General features: G+C 38.9%; 1 protein-coding gene across 1 annotated transcript in view; it reads right to left on the bottom strand.

Moving 5' to 3' along the window:
- Positions 1-234: 234 nt before the first annotated feature.
- Positions 235-21,334, bottom strand: part of xirp2b (xin actin binding repeat containing 2b) — a 43,548-nt gene continuing 22,448 nt past the window's right edge. The window contains exons 4-9 of the mRNA XM_016242268.1: positions 15,537-15,623; positions 14,066-14,135; positions 13,850-13,944; positions 3,673-12,814; positions 2,117-2,247; positions 235-1,013 (exon numbers count right to left, since the gene is read on the bottom strand). Coding sequence (XP_016097754.1) covers positions 2,156-2,247; positions 3,673-12,814; positions 13,850-13,944; positions 14,066-14,135; positions 15,537-15,623 — 9,486 coding nt within the window. The 3' untranslated portion in view covers positions 235-1,013; positions 2,117-2,155. The remainder of the gene's footprint in view (positions 1,014-2,116; positions 2,248-3,672; positions 12,815-13,849; positions 13,945-14,065; positions 14,136-15,536; positions 15,624-21,334) is intronic.

The raw sequence follows: 21,334 nt of genomic DNA, 5'->3' as shown, positions 1-21,334 counted from the left end.
CCCCTCCAATATATATATATATATATATATATATATATATATACTTTTTTTCAAATATTATTTCTCAATTTTAATATTACTTTTTCACATTACAGCAATGAAAATGAGATTTTATGTATGTATGTATTTATTTATTTACTGAATTACTGTAATGAGAATTGGGAGGTATTAAAAATAGGCTTTATTTTCTTGATGCAAAATTTAAGTTTATATTTCTATCTTTTGCTTATGGAGTAAACTTAAATGATTTCTATGTCTCTTCATAATTTCACTTTCTTTCAGTCTTTCTTTCAACATAACAAACAAACCATCTGAACCTGCGCCTACTTTATATATACACAACATATTTATCATTTCCCGAAATCCTTATCAACTTCCTGTTACCTTTTCACCTCCACCGTCTCTCTCTCCACCTTTCCTCACCCATCCGACGGTGCGATTTTCACCCTGCATTCGAAGCTCTTCATCATCGTGATGTGTCCTCGTGTTTCTAAAGTTCCCACAATACTTCATGCTGTGTGTGTCGCTGATCGATGAGATGTCTCCCTCGCTCTCCCCGTTCCTCTTTCACCACCGGCCCCGAGGCGTTGTTGCACTCCTCCTAAAGTGTGCTCCTCTGAGTTGCTTTCCGACGCTGGTACTTAGGAGACTTTGAAGTTTCGCTCTTTGGGGGCCAAACCGGTTTGACTAATTTCACATCCTGATCCAGAGACAACGTATTTTTCGGAGAGGCTGTTTGTGGAGGCCACACTACAGAAATTTTGTTAGGGCTTTGATCAGGTTTATTTGCTTCTTTTTCAAACCCGTCTGAGAGTGAGCACATGCTACTTTGCGAAAGTGAATATCTCCAATCCGATCCGTCATGGTCTGTATTCCCTGCATCCCGGACACCCAGTAATTCCCTTTGCGATCCTTGTATAAATCCATCCTCGAAATTCCCTTTAGACTTGAAGAGTTGTTTATAATGTGGCTGGCAGTATAAATGTCCATGGAGAGAGACAAAGTTTCCAAGGCTGTCAGACAACAGAGTTTCATAATTCATAAGTCACAGAAAATATATAGAGCTGTCTGCATTCACAGTTTGTAAATGAGAACTGCACTGCAAGCTTTCCATTTGAATGGATTTATGCAGGAAACTTTATCTCATAGTTACAAATAATGGTACTTTATGCAAAAAAAATCATTTTAGAATTTATTATGTTGGGATACTTACATTGTTAGACCTACCAGAATATTTATGTTAATGCTAAATATGATAAATTGTCTGTTTATGCTTCTTTTTAAACACAACCATATATACTATAAACTCGATGCTGACAACGATGCAAGGGTGTTGCACTGTTGCTATGTGGTTGCTAGCTTCTTCATGGGTACTTCTTCACTTTCTCACCAATGGATCCTCTGCAGTGAATGGGTGCCGTCAGAATGAGAGTACAAACAGCTGATAAAAACATCACAATAATCCACGAGACTCCAGTCCATCAAGTCTTATGAAGTGAAAAGCTGCATGTTTGTAAGAAACAAATTGATCATTAAGACGCGTTTAACCTCAAACTAAAATATGAGTCCTCTATTCATAATATTGTTTTCTTCAGTGAAAAAGTTGTCCCGTCTGAATCATAAGACAAATATACACAGATCAAGCACCGTTTACAAGTGAAAACAGTTCTAAATAAATACATTTGATGTGAGAAGACAACAGGTGAAGGACATTTTCACTGGAGGAAGCATTATTATTGATTATGCGCTCATGTTTTAGCCATAAGTAATGGCCTGAAGTTAACATCAAGACATAAAAACTTCTTAATAATGGGTTTGTTTTATACAAACACGCAGCTTTTCACTTCACAAGATGTTAATTGATGGACTGGAGTGGTGTGGATTACTTGTGGATTATTGTGATTTTATCAGCTGTCATTCTGACGGCACCCATTCACTGCAGAGGATCCATTGGTGAGCAAGTGATGTAATGCTACATTTCTCCAAATCTGTTCTGATGAAGAGACAAATTCATCTACATCTTGCATGGCCTGAGGATGAGTACATTTTCAGCAAATTTGTAATTTTTGAGTGAAACTCCTTATAAAATATCATATTACAATATTTTATATCATACCTCAATTTGTTTTTGCAGTGCTCACATAAAAAACAGGATTTATGGAACTTCTTTTTGTCGGCTATCAGGCCTTCCGTGGGGTAAACCCTCTTCTTGCACACTGCACACATCTCCGACTTTGGTACTCGAATCTGGCAAGATGGTAAAGATATTCACGTTTTAGTCAATTCAGTTTTGTGCACAATCAATTTTCCCACGCAGCACTTTGCCAAACACTCAGTCCTCCATCTGAGCAACGCAGGCAAATCACATCCAACATCCACTACTGCAATGTAAGGTTATTGAAAAGATCGTTAACAACAGCATTAGTGAAAGACATGTTCAGACACAATAATACATTAAAGCATTAATCGTTTACAAACTTGGAGATGAAAATGACACAGACATATCAAAATTAGTAGTTTACATTAAAAAAATATATTCTTTTCACTCTAGCCAAACATGTGCACGTACAATATGCACCCAATGCTGGGTTACCATTTGTTTTTAATCTAGCCTTTTATTTATTTTCCCCAGTTGAGTGTATAGAAGTCTGAATAACAATTGGGTTATAATTTGTGGAGTTATTTTGGGAAATGTAATGATCCTGCAAACTTGCAGTCTCTAAAAAGAAACAAACAAACCAACCAAACACACACACACAAAGCCAAGCTGCTGTTTCTGAGGTCACACAGAGGCAAATTTTTAAACTCAATCTTTGTTTTCCTTCAGTCGGTTTCTGTATCAATCCCTAAAACATTTTGCTTTTAAAGTACATTTGATTATTGTAGCACTCTCAAATGCAAATCAGACAGAGATGAATGGCAATTATGGAGAAAGCACTCAGTGCTATTGAGATATTTAAAATTCTAAGCTGATAAACTGTCTTTTTTTATTCTTTGATGGTGCTGCGAGCGAGAGTAGGCAGAGAGCATTTCTAAGTGGCTAAAAAGAGTGTAGGCTGCTCCCCAGACTCTGTGATTTCCCAGGACACTTAGTTCAGTGATATGTGTCAGATAGTATGAACAAACGCACGTGTGGTATTCCAAAATAAATAAATAAATAATTATAAAATAATAATACAATTGAAATAAATAAATACATGAACGAATTATTAAATGTGTCGCATACCAAAAAAAAAAAAAATGTAAACGTTAAAAAAGGAAACCTGTTTGTCACATTGTATAAATAAAATTGTGTTCAAAAAATTAAATCTAAATTAGAAAAATAAATAAATACATTTATTTATTTAAAACTTTAAACTCAAACTTAATTTGAAACTTAAATTTGAAACTCTTTTCAACTCAAGTAACATTTTCAGCTATTAACATGCAAATAACTGCGATGAGTCACATTTGTTTTATAACTGTCACATTCACATACACATTTACTCATCTAAATGTAGACTTGTCGACAAAGACAAAAGTTAGAAGCACACACAGTTTGACCCGGTAATGTACCTCAGAAGTTTTGCAGTAGCTTGCTGTTAAATTTCATTCCCATCATGCACTGCAGGCATATTTACCCGGCACAGCAGTCTCGGTTTGATGCACTAGTAGGTGGCTTGGCTCTCTCACCTGTGACACCTAAGCTTTTGAACACACTCTCACTTTCTGTCCATGTTTTATGGAAGTTCTTCATCAGTTCCTCTGCAGAGGCCTCAGGTGACACCGCCACCTCTGACGTCTTTTTCTTCACAGCATCAGCATAGGAAAAAGGCACCCGTTGCGTTGTAACGCTTTGAGAGTGCGTGGAAACCGTTGTGGTGTTTCTTGATCCGATCATTTTAGTGCTGAACTCATCAACAGAAGAATAATGTTCAGTGACTGTTTCTGTCTCTGAAAAGCCTGTTGGATCGACAGACTTGTCTACTTTCACATCTCTGCTCACAAGCGGAGGGGAGCTCAGCTGGGAACATTGTTCCCTCTCTGGAGGAAGCTCAGACTTTGATCCTTCAGATGCAATTTCACTCACTCTTGACTCCTGTTCCTCCTGTTTGTTTTGTAGCTCTTTGATGGGGGAACTTTGTTCACTCATTTCAAAAACATTTTTAATATCCTTGATGTTGAAAGCAGCCATATCCTCTTGTTGTCTTGCTTTCTTCTCCGTATCAAGTGGCAGGTCGTCAGTTTCCCTGCCAGGCTTCTCTGTATTGTCAATTGGGTCTTTTCTAATACCAACTTTCCCTTGTGACGTCTCAATTGTTTTGGCTTGTCCAGACAGGTCATCCTTAGAGAAATTTTCATTCTCTTTCACTGCACTTTCAGTCTCGGTGTTGGGGCATAAACGCTCTGGAATAATAATGGCATCTCCACTTATGTTAGCGATATTCACTTCAACGGTCACCACCTGTGTTTCAGAAGACCCAAGAGTCTCCTCTTCAACAGGTTTAGAATCAATTTTGATCTGCCGTTGGAACATGGCAGGAGATTCCACAATTTCGGACTTCTTTCCAGGGGCCGGCACTAGGTGAGGCCCCGGATCCGGCGATGCACCGCGAGAGAGCGTAGCTGTGGCATTTCTGAGCCGCGTCAGACTATCTGCCCGGCTCGAGGAGGGTGAAGGGGATTCCCTGCTTAAGCGAGAGCTTAGCGTCTCAGACTTGCGTGGAGGGGGCGTCGGTGGCATTGGGGAAGGCGTAGGTGCTGCCCTCTGTGGCGAGTCAGTTCTCCTTGTGGACTCGATGGTGATGAACGTAGGTGAGGGAGAGCGCAGCCGTAACAATGGAGATGGAGATCTGGGGTCAAGAGTTGTAACGCTGCTCATCTGTTGCTTTCGACTCTTGCGCGTTGTCTTCGTCTCCTCTTTGACCACCTTCTGTGTTTCACACTTTGTAGAACCAAAGGAAATTTTCGAAATTCTTTGTATGGCTCCACTAGAGACAAATTTTTCAGAGGTGGCCTCACATTCATGCTTTTCGATAGCGCCGTCAAAGTGCATTAGCTTAGCTTGAACAAGGTTTTTAACATAAGCGAGAATTTCTTTGAGCTTCTGTTCGTTGTGTTCGGCAGCTGCCCCTTCCAAATCACTCTTCTCCTCTGGCCCCAGAAGCCAGGCGGGCATTTCATTGAGCAGCGTCTTCACAGACTTAGTGTCCATTTTTCCTGCAACCCCCTGTAATTCTGAGATACGAGACAACATCATCTGCGCTTCGGCTTGTCTTAGAGATGTGCCGGCGCTCTCCGCTGAGGACTCTGCAGGTTCCTTTTGTGCAGATTTGCCTGTCATTTTTGTTGGAACATTTCTGCTTTCATCTTTTGATTCCTCAGGAATCTGCTGGCTTCCACTGGCCTGCTTTTGAAGTTTTACAGTCATGCCCTCCTCCTGGAAACTCTGCTGTTGGACTGTACTTTCAGTTTTGATGACCTCCTTGTAAACCTCAGTGTGTCCCGTTTGAATGGTATGCTGTGTTTGCACAACGGTGATTTCTTCTTGCTTTTCATCAGATGTCAGGACTGGCCACTTAGGCTCAGCAGGCGTGGCCTCTGTGGGTAAGATGGATGCGGCATTGTTGCTTTGAGCGGCTTCTCTGTCTTTCTTACTCTTGCTCCTCCTTTTCTTTTTCGGAGTGGCAGGGGGCCCCTCTACAGGTTTCTCTTTGGTCTCTTTCTCCACTTCTGTGGAGCTTTTTTCTCTGCTTTCTTTCACCTGAACATTCTCCTGCTCCGCTGTGGTTTTCTCCTTGCTTTCCAGTTTAGCGCTCTTATTAACTTTCTTAGCCTTTTGACTGTCGACCTTTTGGGGCTTCTGCTCAGCATCCTTAATTTGACTCTCTTTGATTGGTAGGGAGCGATCAGGGGAGTTTCTTTCTTTATTTTTCTTCTGAGAGCTTTCCTCTTTTGTTTTGTCCTCAGATATGCTGCACATTACATCTTTTCCAACATTCTCAGATTCATTTTTAGAGACACTTTGAGGTTCGTCCGTTTTGACAGAGGCCTTTATTTCTTCTTTGGTTGTGTTTGTAATAACCGTCTTCGTCACCTGTTGTATATTGGTCGTCACGGATCTCTTCTTTTTCTTTTTAGCTGAAGTGGAGGTGGTCTGCTGCTGACCCGAAGAGCCCTGCGATGACTGATTAGAGATAAGGTTCTGTTTAACTGCGGAAATAACAGGAGATTCTGGAGGAGATTTCTCATTTGTGGCAGCGATCAAAGCCTTGCTTAGGGGAGCGTTTGAGAGAGATGTGTGCTTGGATGAATCATATGAGTCTGTGGCTGATTCGGATTTGGTCACACTCTTTTGAGCTCTCTCTTGAGTGAAATCAATTGATATGCTTGCCTCTGATTGCACCGTGCCTGTGCTCTCTGAAGAAAGCATTTCAAGGGCTGCACTGACTGACTCGTGCATGCAGATTTCAAAGGCTGGGGAGCGCGGCGGTGACGGCGTGCAGCTTTCCTCCCTCTGCTGTCTGTACTTCTGTTCGGCTTGTATTAATTGGGTTTTGAATTTGCTTACTGGGGATTTGGACGGCGGAGAAGGAGAGGTGGGTGGGGTGAGCGTCAAGGGGGCGAAAACTTTCTTGGGAGGCCGTGGAGACTCCGGTGGCTGTTTTGTGAATACAGACTGAATTTCAGAGGATATCACGGTGGATTGGATGATGACATTTTTTCTACTCTTGGTCTCTCGTGTAGCCTGCACATCCATTTGCTCAAATGAAATCACTGGCTCAAGCTTGGGTACTTTGCACAATGTTGGTGCTTTGACGGGTTTGACAGTCATTTTAGTGGGTTTGGATGGTGTTATGTTGGGCAGTGGAAAGAGGTCTAGCTCCTGTTCTGTGGGAGGTGGAGGGAGGAGGTCTAGCTCAGCCGTGGCAAGAGGAGGAGGTGGTGGGGTTGGTGGAGGAGGTAAATGCTCAAGTTCTGTCTTGGCTGGATCACATGGAGGAGGAGGAGTAGGGGGAGGGGGAAGATCATGATCACCCCTAATGCACGGAGGAGGAGTGGGGAAGGAGATGCTATCATAATCCGGAGGGGGTGGCAGAGGGGGCTCGGGGTCAGGTGGTGGAGGTGGCATATGGATTTCCTGCTGTTTTCTTTTATCCAGTATGATCAACCCCTTACAGCCCCTTTTTTTCAAGTTACGGAAGTCGGTCTTCAATGTTTTGATGCCGTGTGTTTGAACAATTGTTTTGTGCTCCAGCACTGTGGTCTTTGTCTCCTGACTGCATGCTGTGGTGTGAGTGGTGATTGCAGTGCTCTCTTGAGATGCGTATTTGTTTTGCATTGTTTGCTTGTGAGCGCTTCTCTTTGATTCACTGCTCATATCAAGGTTTTTAACTGCAGGGGTGGGCTTCTGTGCCGGGATGCCTTTCACTGATGGAGATGGGGTCTTGGCAGGAACTTTGACCTTTCTTATCGGCTGCCTTCTGGGAATCGTTGGGCTAGCTCTCTGTGCTGTTTCCATTAAGGATTTTATTGTGCCCTTAACATTTCCTTTTATCACTTCTTCTTTCTCTGATAGCACTTGCTCTTGGGTGTCATAGAGTGATTTTATGGAAAGCTTCACGTCACCCTCTGTGCTCGCCCTGCGCTGCATTCTGGGAGATGGAGGAGGCTCAAGTAAGAGCTGAATCTTGCCTTTCACATCTCCCTGGACACCAATCTCCTGCTGGCAAACCTTTCTCTCATTTGACGCTTCTTGTAGACTCTGTATTGCCGTGTGAATGTCACCCTTTACAATCACCTCCTTCTCCACCTCTCTCACTGCATGTTTGGCCTCCTCCAGCGATTTCAACGTACCTTTGATGTCACCTGGCACCAAGTCTTCTAGGACAATTTCCACCTTGGTGGAAGCCGAGTCTTTTAGCGATTTCAGCACTCCTTTGATGTTACCAGGAATTATTTCGGGCTTTTCCATCTCTCTGGGCTGATTTTGGGCCTCCTCTAGAGACCTTAGGGTTGTAGGTAAATCAGCTCGGATGACTTCTTCTTTTTCCAAAACAACCATCTGGTTTACAGATTGCGTCAGAGAATTCATCGCCGCTTGCAGGTCTCCTCTCACAATTTCTTCTCTCTGTAAATGTTCAAATGAGACTGGAAGCTCGGTCATGAAAACCTTAACTGTGTTATGAACATCTCCTGGGACTATATCTTCCCTGTCCACCAGACGACCGATTTGAGCTTGATTACGTGTCAGGCTGAGTTTCGTTCCCTTAATATCACCACTGATGATTTCCTCTTTTTCAATTTTACCAGGGTCAGCCTCATCTGGCTCTACCTGCAGCTTTTTGAGGTAATCCAGTGCACCCGACTCAATACATGTAGAATAAAAGCTCACCTTTCCCCTCTCTGCTTCATCCACTTTAATTCTCACAATCTCCTCTGTGTCTGGATTGCAAAGTCTCTCAAGGCACCCTTTCACATTACCTCCGACTATATTTTCATTCTGAGTGCTTGGTTCCTCAGGAGAATTGAGTAAAGAGTAGATCGTCATACGAACATCTCCCTTTTCGTCTTCTTGAATGAGAATGCCCCGTTTGCCAGTGCTCTCCTCTTTTAGCAGGTTGTTTATGGCTTCCTGAATGTCACCTCTTATTATCTCCTCTTTCTCCACAGAAGTGCTGCTGTGCTCTTGGAGCAGCTGATGTACGGTGCCGCTGATGTCTCCCCTCTCCTCTGCATTTATAACGATTCCCCTCTCGGTTTTCTCCTGTCTGTTGAGGAGGTTCATCATGATGTTTTGCAGATCTCCATTAATGGCTTCTTCTCTTTGGATCTGGGGAGCTTCTTTATTCATGAGGTTGTACTTAGCCATGCGAACGTCTCCAATTTCATCGGCCTCTATGATGATACCTTTGTTGTCTACCATTCTTTGGGTGAACAGTTCGTCGAGGGTGGCTTTAACACTTTTACCAATGATTTCTGTCTTCTCCAAGCTGCTCTCATTAAATTCAGTGAACGGCGTTGTTTCAAAAAGCCACGTTGTGGTTTTGACATCTGCCTTGTGGATTTCTTCACAAATGACCTTTTTACTTTCGTCACTTTCGTTAATATGATCAAGATGATTCTTCTCAAATAGCCATACAGACTGTTTGACATCCCCCTTCAGCTGTTCCTCCATAACAACAGTTTTCATCTCATCTTCTGACTTTTCAGCATGTATCTGATCAATTGTGTGAGTTTCAAACATCCATTTTGCTGTCCTAACATCCCCTTTATGAATCTCACTCATACTGACAGTACGCACCAACGTTTGAGACAATGCATCGGATTCAAAACGCTGCTTGTTTGTCTTTACATCGCCTCCCTGAATGTCCTCGACTGTTTTGATTGATATTTTGGCATCTTCTGCAATCTTATCAAGGGGCTGGGTTTCAAACCTCCATCTTGCTGAGCTGACATCACCTTTTTGGATATCTTCCTCTGTAATGGCTTTTAAAAGATATACCTCATCTGTCTCTCTAATTGAGTCCAGAGGCTTTGTTTCAAACAGCCAACGGGCTCCTACTACATCACCTCTATGTATTTCTTCTTTTGTAAGTGTGGTCACTTCATGATAATGGCCTTCTTTGTCTTGGATGGCATAGAGAGGCTGAGTCTCAAACATCATGGCGTACGATTTCACATCTCCTTTCTCTTCATCCTCTCTGATGACTTTCTGCAGCTTTCTCATTTCGGCCTCAGATGACACATCTTGAATCTTATCTAACGTGTAGGTCTCAAAAATGAATCTGCCTTTATCAACATTGCCTCCCTGAACGTCTTGTACCGTACAAGCTCCTTTTAGCTCGCCGGGGGTCTCTGCAATTTCATCTATGGGTTGGTTTTCAAATAACCATTTGCAGTTTCCAACATTTCCTTTCTGAATATCCTCAGCTTGAGCACTCCTCAGCTGTCTCATGAAATCCTCAGAGGTTGAGCTCATAACGTCGGAAGATTGTGTCTCGAATATGTATTTCATCCGAGACACATCCCCGGATTGTATGTCTATCTCAGTAACACTCTTAAAATCTTCTCGCTGTCCTCCACTTATGTTCTCCAGGTTCTCTGTCTCAAACAGGAAACGTGCCATGCGGACATTTTTTCCGTGAATGTCCTCTTTTTTCACAGTGCGAGTTTGCAACACCGTCTCTGAGTTATTCTGTATGGCATCAAGAGTTTGAGTTTCAAAAAGCCAAGTGCATGTTTTCACATCACCTTTTTGAACTTCACCAGAATCTTTTGTACTCTTAAGTTCTTCCCTTTCATAAAGCATGTCTACAGGTTTGGTTTCAAAAAGCCACTTACAGGTTTTAACATCACCTTTGACTATTTCTGCTGTCTCCCTAGTAACACACTCCTCATCTTCAATATTGCTAAAATACTTAATAGCATCAAGAGGCTGGGTTTCAAAGAGCCATTTGGCCATCTTGACATCTCCAGATTCGATCTCTTGTTGTGTTATGCCCTTTATGATTTGGAATTTTGTGATGCTCTCGTCGAATTGGTCAATAGGGCGAGTTTCAAACATCCACTGGCAGCTTCTGACGTCTCCTTTGACGATTTCCTCCCGCCGTACGGTTCTGACCTCGTGATAATGCCCAGAGCTGTCTTGCAGTGCGTATAATGGCATGGACTCAAATAGACTTTTATTTGATCTAACAGAGCCAGTGGTGACACCCTCAACTTGAATCTTCTGACTTTCGTCATATTGGCTTAAATCATATGTTTCAAAAATTTGCTTGTAGTTGCTCACATCCACATTTTCTATATCCTCCAGATTCACCGTTCTTGTTATTTCCTTTCTCTCCTCTCTGATATGCTCCAGTGGCTGGCTCTCAAACAGCCACTTCTGGTGTCGAACGTCTCCTTTCTCCTCAGATGTCATCATTCTTTTGAGCTTCCCCACCTCTGCAAGCTCTTTCATCTCATCTTTTGGAGCAGTCTCAAAAAAGTGTCTGGCAGACTGAACGTCACCTCCTAGAATTTCTTCTGCACTTACTGGCCTGGCATTGGAATCATCCTTTAACATATCCATCGGTTGCGTCTCAAACACCCTACAATTTCTGCGGACTTCACCCTTGTAACTTCTATCTATTTGTTCTGAATCAACTGTCTTCACAAACTCTCTCTTTTCCTCTTGAATGTCGTCCAAATGTTGGTTCTCAAACAGCCATTTTTGATGTCTTACATCGCCTCTTTCTTCATCAGATGCTATGGTTTTCTTAAGTCGGCTTACCTCATCATCCTCATCTTTAATGTTCTCCAGAGGTTTATTCTCAAACATCCATTTCTGGTGTCTCACATCACCTCTTCCTTCTTCAAAGACTACTTTTTTATTTAGTTTTCCCACTTCTGGAAGCTCTTTGAGTTCATCCGGTGGAGCGTTTTCAAACAAGTGTCTCACAGAGCGAACGTTACCTCCAATAATCTGTTCTGAGGCAACAGGTCTGGAGTTGGCATCGTCTTTAAGCGTGTCCATAGGCTGCGTCTCAAACACCATGCAGTGTTTACGTACATCCGCCCCAAGAATCTCTTCTTTCTGCTGTTTTTGCATTCTCTCCCATTGGGCATTTATGGAGTCAAGCCTCTTTGTCTCAAACAGCCACCTTCCCGTTTTCGCATCACCTAGCTGGTTGTCTTCCATGGATACACTGGAGATTAGCCTGACTTGAGAAAGGTCCATGTCAATGTCATTCAATGGCTGCGTTTCGAAGAGCCATCTTGATGTTTTGACATCACCTTTCTCCGTCTCCTCTCGGCGGACAGAAGTAATCAACATCATCTCACCGGAGTGTTCCCTCATTACACACATGCACTGCGTCTCAAACATCCATATGACTTTCTTCACTTCTGACTTGATCTCCTCCAGTACAGACTTCAGGCTCAGCAGCTGCTTCTCATCCATGGTTTCAGTGTCGCCCAGAGAGTCCATTTCTTGGTTTTCAAACATGTACCTCACAGACTTCACATCTCCTTCAGTGGCTTCTTGTGTAAAGATGACTTCTTTGGTTTGCTCATCATCAGTGTGAATTTTATTTAACGTATCCATTGGCTTTGTCTCAAACAACCAGGCGGCCGCCTGCACATCTCTTTTCCCCACTTCATTCACAAGGTAGTTCTCACGTTGCAATCCTAGTGTATCCATGGGCTGCGTCTCAAACATCAAAGCCCTGTTCTTAACATCACCTCCAGGAATGATTTCCTGCTGAATGATCTTTTTGCCATCCTCTTCGTTATCCGAATCATCCTTAATGCAGTCCAAGGGTTTGTTCTCAAACATCCAGCGCATGGACTGTACTTCGCCACTCAGAATCTCGTCCCACTCCAAATATTCGCGATCCGGGCTTCCGTTTGAATTGCTGCCGGTGTGTTCAAACTGATATGCTGCCTCTTGAACTTCTCCTACTTCTTCAATGTCCTCGTCATCATAAAAATCTCTTTCCAGGTCTTTCCTGACATCAGGGTGAATGTGTTTGCAGAGACGTTTCAGCTCTAATAGCTCCCTCTGTCTGTAGTATTGCTGTCTGTTCACTGTGTGTTTCACTGGAGGTTCAGGAAAGTTTTCCGCAATGTCTGAAGGTTCCTCCAGTAGGTCCGGTGGGGGCGGTGGCAGATATTCCAGATCATCATCGTCGTCGTCATCATCATCATCAAAAGTAAACTCATAACTCAGTTCACCTTCTTCCACTTTGTCTGCGGCAACACTGTTCAGAGTAGCTGATATTTCACTCTTCACAGTTTGATGGGACACGTTCACATCTGATGGCAGCTGTGAACGGCTTTTGTCATGTTCAATCTTTTTTAGAGAGAGAATAATGAAGATAATTCAGTGGAGCTCTGAAATGGCTTATACTTCAGCTGGATCATGAATGTCCAAATCTGGGCAAATTATTTTAAAGGCCTTTCCAGTATTTTTGTGTCCTTATTGTGCATTCAAAAAAGACCAACAAAAAGCATTTAAAAAGGTTCTGCTTGAGTGTCATAAAAATATATAAAGAGCACCACCTTACACAATTACAAGAAAAAGTTATCTGATTTTTGTAACTGCTCAGCCGCAGCACTATGTGTGCCCTCTGCATTTGAAAGTGTTATCCATTTACTAAATGAATGGTTTTTCTAACCCAATGCATTGTTATATTTTAAAAAACAGCTTCATGAATATATTAGACACACTTCCCAAAAACCATCAATATCATGTACTACACTTGAAAATTACAGCACACTGCAAAAATGTCTTTTTAATGAGTTAATTTAGTCTTTTTGACATTTTCCAAGTAAAATATGTAAAAATCTCTAAAGCAAGAAAACTTACTTGAGAAGCAAAACTGCTTTAGACAGTAAGACAAGTTTTTATAGACTGTTTCTTTAATGCAGTGTATTTTCATTACATTTTTAATGTGTTCATACATGAACAAAAACTAATTACACTCATATTAAAGACACAGTCTATAAAAACAAGCGTGAATATCTAATGCAGTGTTGATATTCAAGTAAACCGGTTTCTCAAGCAAAAAAATGTGTTGAGAGCAAAACTTGTAGTCAGAACCACCACTGGTATGCATTGTCGTTTAGATGCACAATAAAGACACAAAAACAACTCAAATCAGATGTAAAGTGAATTTACAATAACAACGTCAGAACACAGAGATGAACACATGCTCTCTTCATAAGTCTTATGAAGCTCAATACAACTATGCTGTTGAACGTGGAGGGACTCATGGAAACATGTAAAAAAAGATGGTAAGCAGAGTCTTTTTATGCACTGAATCCTATTAAAGTATAATACATATGTATATGTCAGAGTAGAGATGTTGGCAAAAAAAACACTTACCTTCATTTTCTTGCTGGGGGCTGCCTCCTCAATAGTCTTTTCAAATTGCTGTGCCAGTTCTTTAGTCGAGAGCCTCGGATAGTACTCTTCCTCCTCTGGAAGCAAAGGTTCAAATTAAATACATCTTGCGAGCCTGTAAAATGCACTGTAAACCAAGGAATGAGTCATTGTGTGATACAGAACTTATTATCTATAAATTACTGCTGGTAAACTTACCCGTTTCATTGTGATGATTCTCATAACCGGAAATAACCTCCCGGTTATGAGCGATTTGATCACGTGCAGCCTGTAATATGGCAAAATAAATACAACAACTTCCAATTTAGTCATATGCAATAATGAAAGGGAGTGAATGTCAAAGGATCTAAATGAACAGTTCTAACATGCAGATGTTTTCATAAGCATTGTGTTTCACAAGTATGTGCATTAATTCCTAGGGAGTCAAACAACTGAATGTGGTGTTGCTTTAGCAGCTGAGTTTATAATACTATAAATAAAACTCTCAACATGGAAATGTGGGCAGTAAGGTATCCCTGTAAGAGTGTCTCTCACATACACCGAGTTAAAGAAATCAAGGTTTTTTCACATGACTTACATTATCGGATTAAATGCAAAAATGCTGTCATTTACAGAAATGCAAAAATAAACTAGAAAATAAATAATACACCTGGTTTCTTAATTGATCTTGTAATGTTAAGGTCAATTAAAAAAACAACAACTGAAAAATGCATTTTACTCATGGATAAAAGTAGCGCATGACAATTTACAGCTCAGTAAATAAACACAATGGATTATATATTAAATAGCCATGTGGTTATGCATATTTTTGGATGATCTATTGAATGACATTTTTCAAATGAAACATTTTATTTGAAAGTTCATGGATGCAAACCAAAAGATAAAATCATTAGTGCAAAAACAACTACATTATGCTACACTTGGGTTAAAAAAATATATATATTTCAAACTCTAAATTCTAATCAGATGAGCCACATATAAAAAGGTAAAATATTTGTGATAAATATTTTTATAAATTTATTATATTTTTATATTTTAAAATACAACATATGATCATGATTTTTTTTAATGCGACTTCGACATGACAAGAGCCTTTGAAGCACTTTTAATATTATCAAATGCAATGTTTCAGGGTTTTAGTGTTTTATATTCCATGAATTATTCTGCTGAACTATACTCTCACGTCTATTTTCGCAGGGTTACTTCAAACCTTTATTTATTCCCCTTGTCTTCATTTCTAATCACTTTTAGCATATTTTACCATGAGATTATTATAAGGAGGGCAAAGTTATGGGTTTGATTCTCAGGCAGTGCATAAACTGATAAAATATATATGTTATATATAAAATATATACGTTAAATGCAATGCAAGTCAATTAGGATAAAAGCACCCACCAAATGAATTAATGTAAATGCAAGTGTTTATGTGGAGATGATGACGCTAAAACCTCCAGCTTCTAAATGACATTTTCACATTATTGAAAACTGATCAGTTGCAGTGACATTTCACAGCAGATAGTAAACAGAAATGAGACACTATAGAGACTGTAAATTAAGAGCCGTGTGATTGTCAGTGTAGCTCCTGTTGGCGAGATCCACTACTGTTGGTGTCTGACGTTTTTGTGAAATGGAGAGTTATTAGTAGCAGGGCTGTCGGAAATGTCTGTACCCTTTCATCCTGGAGGAAGACCTGCTGCGAGACTTGTCGACCTCCGCTGCTGCTCACCACACTCATCGCTGATGAATTTGACACCTCCTGCGTGACAGGAGACAAGGGTTGTTAAGAGGATGAGACTGAGAAAAACACACACTGTCTTTCCAAGAAAGCACTCACACAAAATATCTTATTATTTATTTATTTATTATTTAGTCATTTAGCAGACGCTTTTATCCAAAGCGACTTACAAATGAGGACAATGGAAGCAATCAAAATCAACAAAAGAGCAATGATATACAAGTGCTATAACAAGTCTCAGCTTAATGCAGTACACGTAGCTTTTTTTTTTAATAATATAATAAATAAAAAGAAAAACGAAAGAATAGAAAAAGAACAGAGCAAGCTAGTGTTAGAGGTCTTTTTTGCTTTTGTTAATTGTATAATAAATGAAAAGAAAACAGATAGAATACAAAAAGATTTGAACGCAAGTGTTAGCTTTTTTTTTTTTAAGAAAACAACAGCAAATGAATAGAGTGCAAGTCTAAAAGGGACAAGTGTTTTTTTTTTTTAAAGAATAGAATTAGAATAGAGAGTGCTAGAGTTAGAGGGTCAAATAAAGATGGAAGAGATGTGTTTTTAGCCGATTCTTGAAGATGGCTAAGGATTCAGCTGCTCGGATTGAGTTGGGCAGGTCATTCCACCAGGAGGGAACATTTACTGTAATTTAAAAGTCTGTAAAAGAGATTTTGTGCTTCTTTGGGATGGCACAATAAAGCAACGTTCACTTGCAGAACGCAAGCTTCTAGAGGGCACATAAGTCTGAAGTAATGAATTTAGGTAAAGGGGTACAGAGCCAGTGGTGGTTTGATTAACCACCAGCCAGTGCAAATTGATAAACAGAGGTGTGACATGCATTCTTTTTGGCTCATTAAAAATTAATCTTGCTGCCGTGTTCTGGATTAATTGCAAAGGTTTGATAGAACTGTCTAGAAGACCTGCCAAGAGAGCATTGCAATAGTCCAGCCTGGACAGAACAAGAGCTTGAACAAGGAGTTGTGAAGGATGTTTCAAAAGAAAGGGCCTGATCTTCTTGATGTTGAATATAGCAAATCTGCTGGACCGGACAGTTTTAGCAATGTGGTCTGAGAAAATTAGCTGATCATCAATCATAGCTCCAAGGTTTCTGGCTGTTTTTGAAGGAGTTATGGTTGAAGTGCCTAACTGGATGGTGAAATTGTGATGAAACGATGGGTTTGCTGGAACCACAAGCAGTTCTGTCTTGGCAAGTTGAAGGTGATGGTCCTTCATCAACAAGAAATGTCTGTTAGACAAGCTGAGATGCGAGCAGCTATCATCGGATGGAATGAGAGGTAGAGTTGAGTGTCATCAGCATAGCAGTGGTATGAAAAGCCATGTTTCTGAATGACAGAACCTAATGATGCCATGCAGACAGAGAAGAGAAGTGGTCCAAGAACTGAGCCCTGAGGTACCCCAGTAGTCTTATCTTATCTGCACAGCCTTTTCTTAGTCACAAACAAATATATTTGTGATGTAATGTGTTGCTGTATCTCTCTATTGTGAACAAAAATATACACGAAAAGTGCTAAGTATTTAGTATTCAAAAAGTATTTAGAAAATTATTTAACATTCGAAATATATACTACTGATCAAAATTAAGAAATTTAGGTTTAAAATTAAGATTTTTAAATGTTTAGAAAGAAGACTCTTCTGCTCACCAAGGCTGCATTTATTTAATTAAAAATACAGTAAAAACAGTAATGTTGTGAAATATTATTACAATTTCAAATAACTCTTTTCTTTTTTAATATATTTTAAAAAGTAGTTTATTCCTGTGATGCAAAGATGAATTTTCAACATCATTACTCCAGTCTTCAGTGCCACATGATCCTTCAGAAATCACGTTAAAATGCTGATTTGCTGCTCAAGAAACATTTCTTATTATAATGCATGCTGAAAACCATTTTGCTACATAATATTTTTGTGGAAACTGAGATACATTATATTTTTTTTCAAGAAATTAAAATTTTTTTCAGCAGAGGATATGCACCCCTTTGCATGCTTTGTCTTAGCGTGGGCTTTAGACATAGCTGCTTATAAGACTTTTACCGAAAATAGACAGACAACAATAAATATGACTGACACACACAGAGCGCTTCGCTGAATGACAGAAAGCTGACGCGGGCTCCGCCGCACGTGCTTTTATAGCTTCCTGGTCATGACGTCATCCGCCGTGACGTCCCGTTCAGCTATTGGACTGATTTCACATACGATTCAGAGCGTGGATCGCGGAAGGCGTTCCCCTAGCGTTTGTCGACGCAGCTCGAGTTCCTGAAGAGGAACTCTATTTCAAATAAATACTGTTCTTTTGAACTTTCTACTCATCACAAACACTGATAATAAGATGATAATAATTAAGTCAATCAAAGACACTAATAATAATTGATAACAATTAAGCATCAAATCAGCATATTAGAATGATTTGTGAAGGATCATGTGACACTGAAGAAGACTGAATTAATGATGCTGAAAATTCAGCATTGCGTCACAGGAATACATTTCATTTTAAAATATATTCAAATAGAAAACAGTTATTTTAAATTGTAATGATATTTCACAATATTACTGCTTTTATTGTATTTTTGATTAAATAAATACAGCTTAGGTGAGCAGAAGAGACTCAAATAGAAAAAACATTAAAAAATATTGATGATTTCAAACTTTTGAACTTCATGTATTGCATTAGAAAGCTAGATATCAAACCAACAGGCATCAAATGCTGAAGGTTCTTTTCTCAAAACCACACGACTTGTCAAAACCATAGTGACTAATGTTTGAACATTTTGAAATAAAAGCCACATACTTAACCTAGTACTGCTAGCATATCTCAGCCCTTTACACATTCTGTAATACACACATGCACAAGGAAACATTATAATAAAATAAAATAAAAAATTTTTATGCATATTTGCATGAAATCTGCATTACCCAAGCACAAATTAAAGCTTGGAATTAATCTGTACATTTTCATTTTCAATTTCAGGATTACGATTAGTCAGTGTCAATTACTGTTAAATGGCAGGTGTAATGTTTCAGCCCTCAGATGAGCAGATTTTGTAATGTTATAACATGTTCCAACACTCCCACACACAAACACATGCAGCTGCGCATAAACAAGTGTGATATCATCAACAGGGACGAAATCAATACCAATCCATAAAAACAGCCCGAAAACACACGCTCATCGTTAAAAGAGATACGACTGATGCAGACTGCATCATTAAAACCAAAGGTGACTGAGAATCAGACCTAAAAACACTCATCAAAGCAACAGCGCAATAGTGACCGCCTACTGCTTCAGCTGCTTGGCTTTTGGTGAAGTATTTTTCATTTTCTCCAGAGAGACTTCAAAAAACACTTTAATAAAGAGTTCCAAGTCATTAACCAAACCAACCAGCTCTGAGATGAATCACAACACTACAAACTTTGATTCAAAGCGAAAAAGCATTTGAAAATGGGAATAAAGGACAAAGTTCATTGGCTACGCTCAGAAGTGAACTGTTCAATGATATCTTTTAACTTGACTGGCAAAAGGATAAAAAAAGCTATTTGTAGGGCTGCATTGAGAATTTTTTTTTTTATAATTTGTTTTATTTTGGTTCAGTTCAGTTTTGATCTAGATTCGGTTTAATATTTTTTGCATTAATGCACCGATATACATCTCATTGACATATTACTGTGTTAAAAAATTAAGGCTCTTTCACAAGACTCATTTGTAGATTAAATGAAACAATTGGCATTTACTGAATAAGATAACATTTATTTAAAAAAAATCTAGTGATATCAATGTCACTTAAAAATGTAACCTTTTACTGATGGAAAAAAATAGAGCATGACAAAACATCTATAATTAAGTAAATAAACTCATAAAAAGGTTAAATATTTTTTATATAATATTTGATGATTTTATAATATAAACATTTTAACAATGTTCTATTATTATATTTCTTTTTTAAATATATTTTATATTTTAAAATACAGTAAATGATTGGCCATTTTCAATGTGATTTTGACATCACAAGAACTTTTGAGGCAATTTCAAAGGTTTATTTTTTAAAAAATGTTTTAATTAATATACTGATTATTGACTCTTTGTTCATTTCATTTTAATAGGAACTTCTAGTTCTCCATTTATTCCTGCTTAAATTAAGCAAATCAGTTTTGGATGATAAACTGACAGACCATGAATAGGTACTGTGGTTAAAAAGAAACTTGTTTTAAACATGTTTTGTTTAAAAAGTCTTAAAGAAAGCTGAAGACATTTCGGGTTGTGTTAGATAATCTGAACAGAAAATAAATAACCTATAGAAAAAAATCACACTTGTCTAAAATATAAAAAATAAACACAGACCTCATTATCCAGAAAAAGGATAAAAAACAAGCTCAAAAATACATCCTACATACCAAACACACACAGAATGTGACACAAGTTATAGTTTAAATATACACACACCTCCTTCCTAACATGCACACACAAACAAGTTTAATAAATTAGTGTCACCCCGAGCAACAGAAAGCACAGATAATGAGATGGCCTGCTGCAGCAGAATGCTTTGATCCTTCTCTCAAATAACTGCTGCATGATACATAATGTCAGCTTATGTCAGTTCTCATTTGTCTACTCAGTGCTTATCATTTACAACACGCTTCTCTTTGTGAGCTGTGGATTACTGCCAAACTTTAGCTATTTTATGTGGTAATTCCATCTAATGTTCAGTAAACTACACTTTGTCTGTATACGTTTGCATCTTGATTTCATAAAGCTACAAAAATAGAGAAACACTTAAAGCAGTGGTTCTCAAAATGTTATATTTACAGCATATTTGTAGCAAATGTACCTAATTTGGTCACACTTTAGTTTGGGGACCAATTATCACTATTAACTAACTATGACTAATTACTACTGGTTAATAGTTAGTAAGGTAGTTGCTAAGTGCTTATGTATGTGGTTGGATTAAGCAATCTAAAATATGTTCATGCAGAATAAGGCATTAATATGTGCTTCATAAGTATTAATAAATAGCCAATATGCTTGTAATATGCATGTGAATAAGCAATTATTTTTAATAGTGAGAACTGGACCCTAAACTAAAGTGTAACCCTAAATTTACACTAAGGAAACTTTTATAAGCAATTTACAATCTTTCTCTTCTAGAAAAAACTAAAATACTAGTGAGATTATCTGCTGCTCAGAAACGTAATATCAATATCACTATCACTTTCCACACCATTATTTCCTCCCAATATCACCTGCCTTTGACTAGCAGGTAGCAAATCATGGTTTCATGACTGTAGTGTAATAGTGTAAATGGTTAATAACTGCTCATAAAGATTTTTAAAATGTCTCACGTCTGTTTAGAAGTGCTTAAAACTGCTCTAAGACTTTTTTATCAATTCTCAAAACTGAGACCTGAATCCAGCATTTCAGAGTCAAAAACATGCCACTCATATTACCTTCATGAAATCTAGCAGATGTTGACTTTGTTGAATTCCTCTTCCTGTCATTCCAATTCAAATTGCATATCAACATTCCCAGCTAACAGAAATTTGTTCTAAAAATGCTTTGCTAACGCTCCTAATAAGTTATAAAAACACTGTTTTCCATACTGTTCTCTGAATATCCAAAGCATCTAGTTTTTCAAATGTTTTAAAAATGTTTCAGGGGAAAAAACATTCCATGAATGATGCATAAATAATGTTGTTGAGCTCATGTTTTAAGAACATTATTAAAG

The sequence above is a fragment of the Sinocyclocheilus grahami genome, unplaced genomic scaffold (genome assembly GCF_001515645.1).
Source record: "Sinocyclocheilus grahami isolate Dianchi unplaced genomic scaffold, SAMN03320097.WGS_v1.1 scaffold652.1, whole genome shotgun sequence".
In the NCBI taxonomy this organism is placed as follows: domain Eukaryota; kingdom Metazoa; phylum Chordata; class Actinopteri; order Cypriniformes; family Cyprinidae; genus Sinocyclocheilus; species Sinocyclocheilus grahami.
Note: the sequence above shows the minus strand (reverse complement) of the source record. Positions and strands in the feature narration are given on the sequence as shown.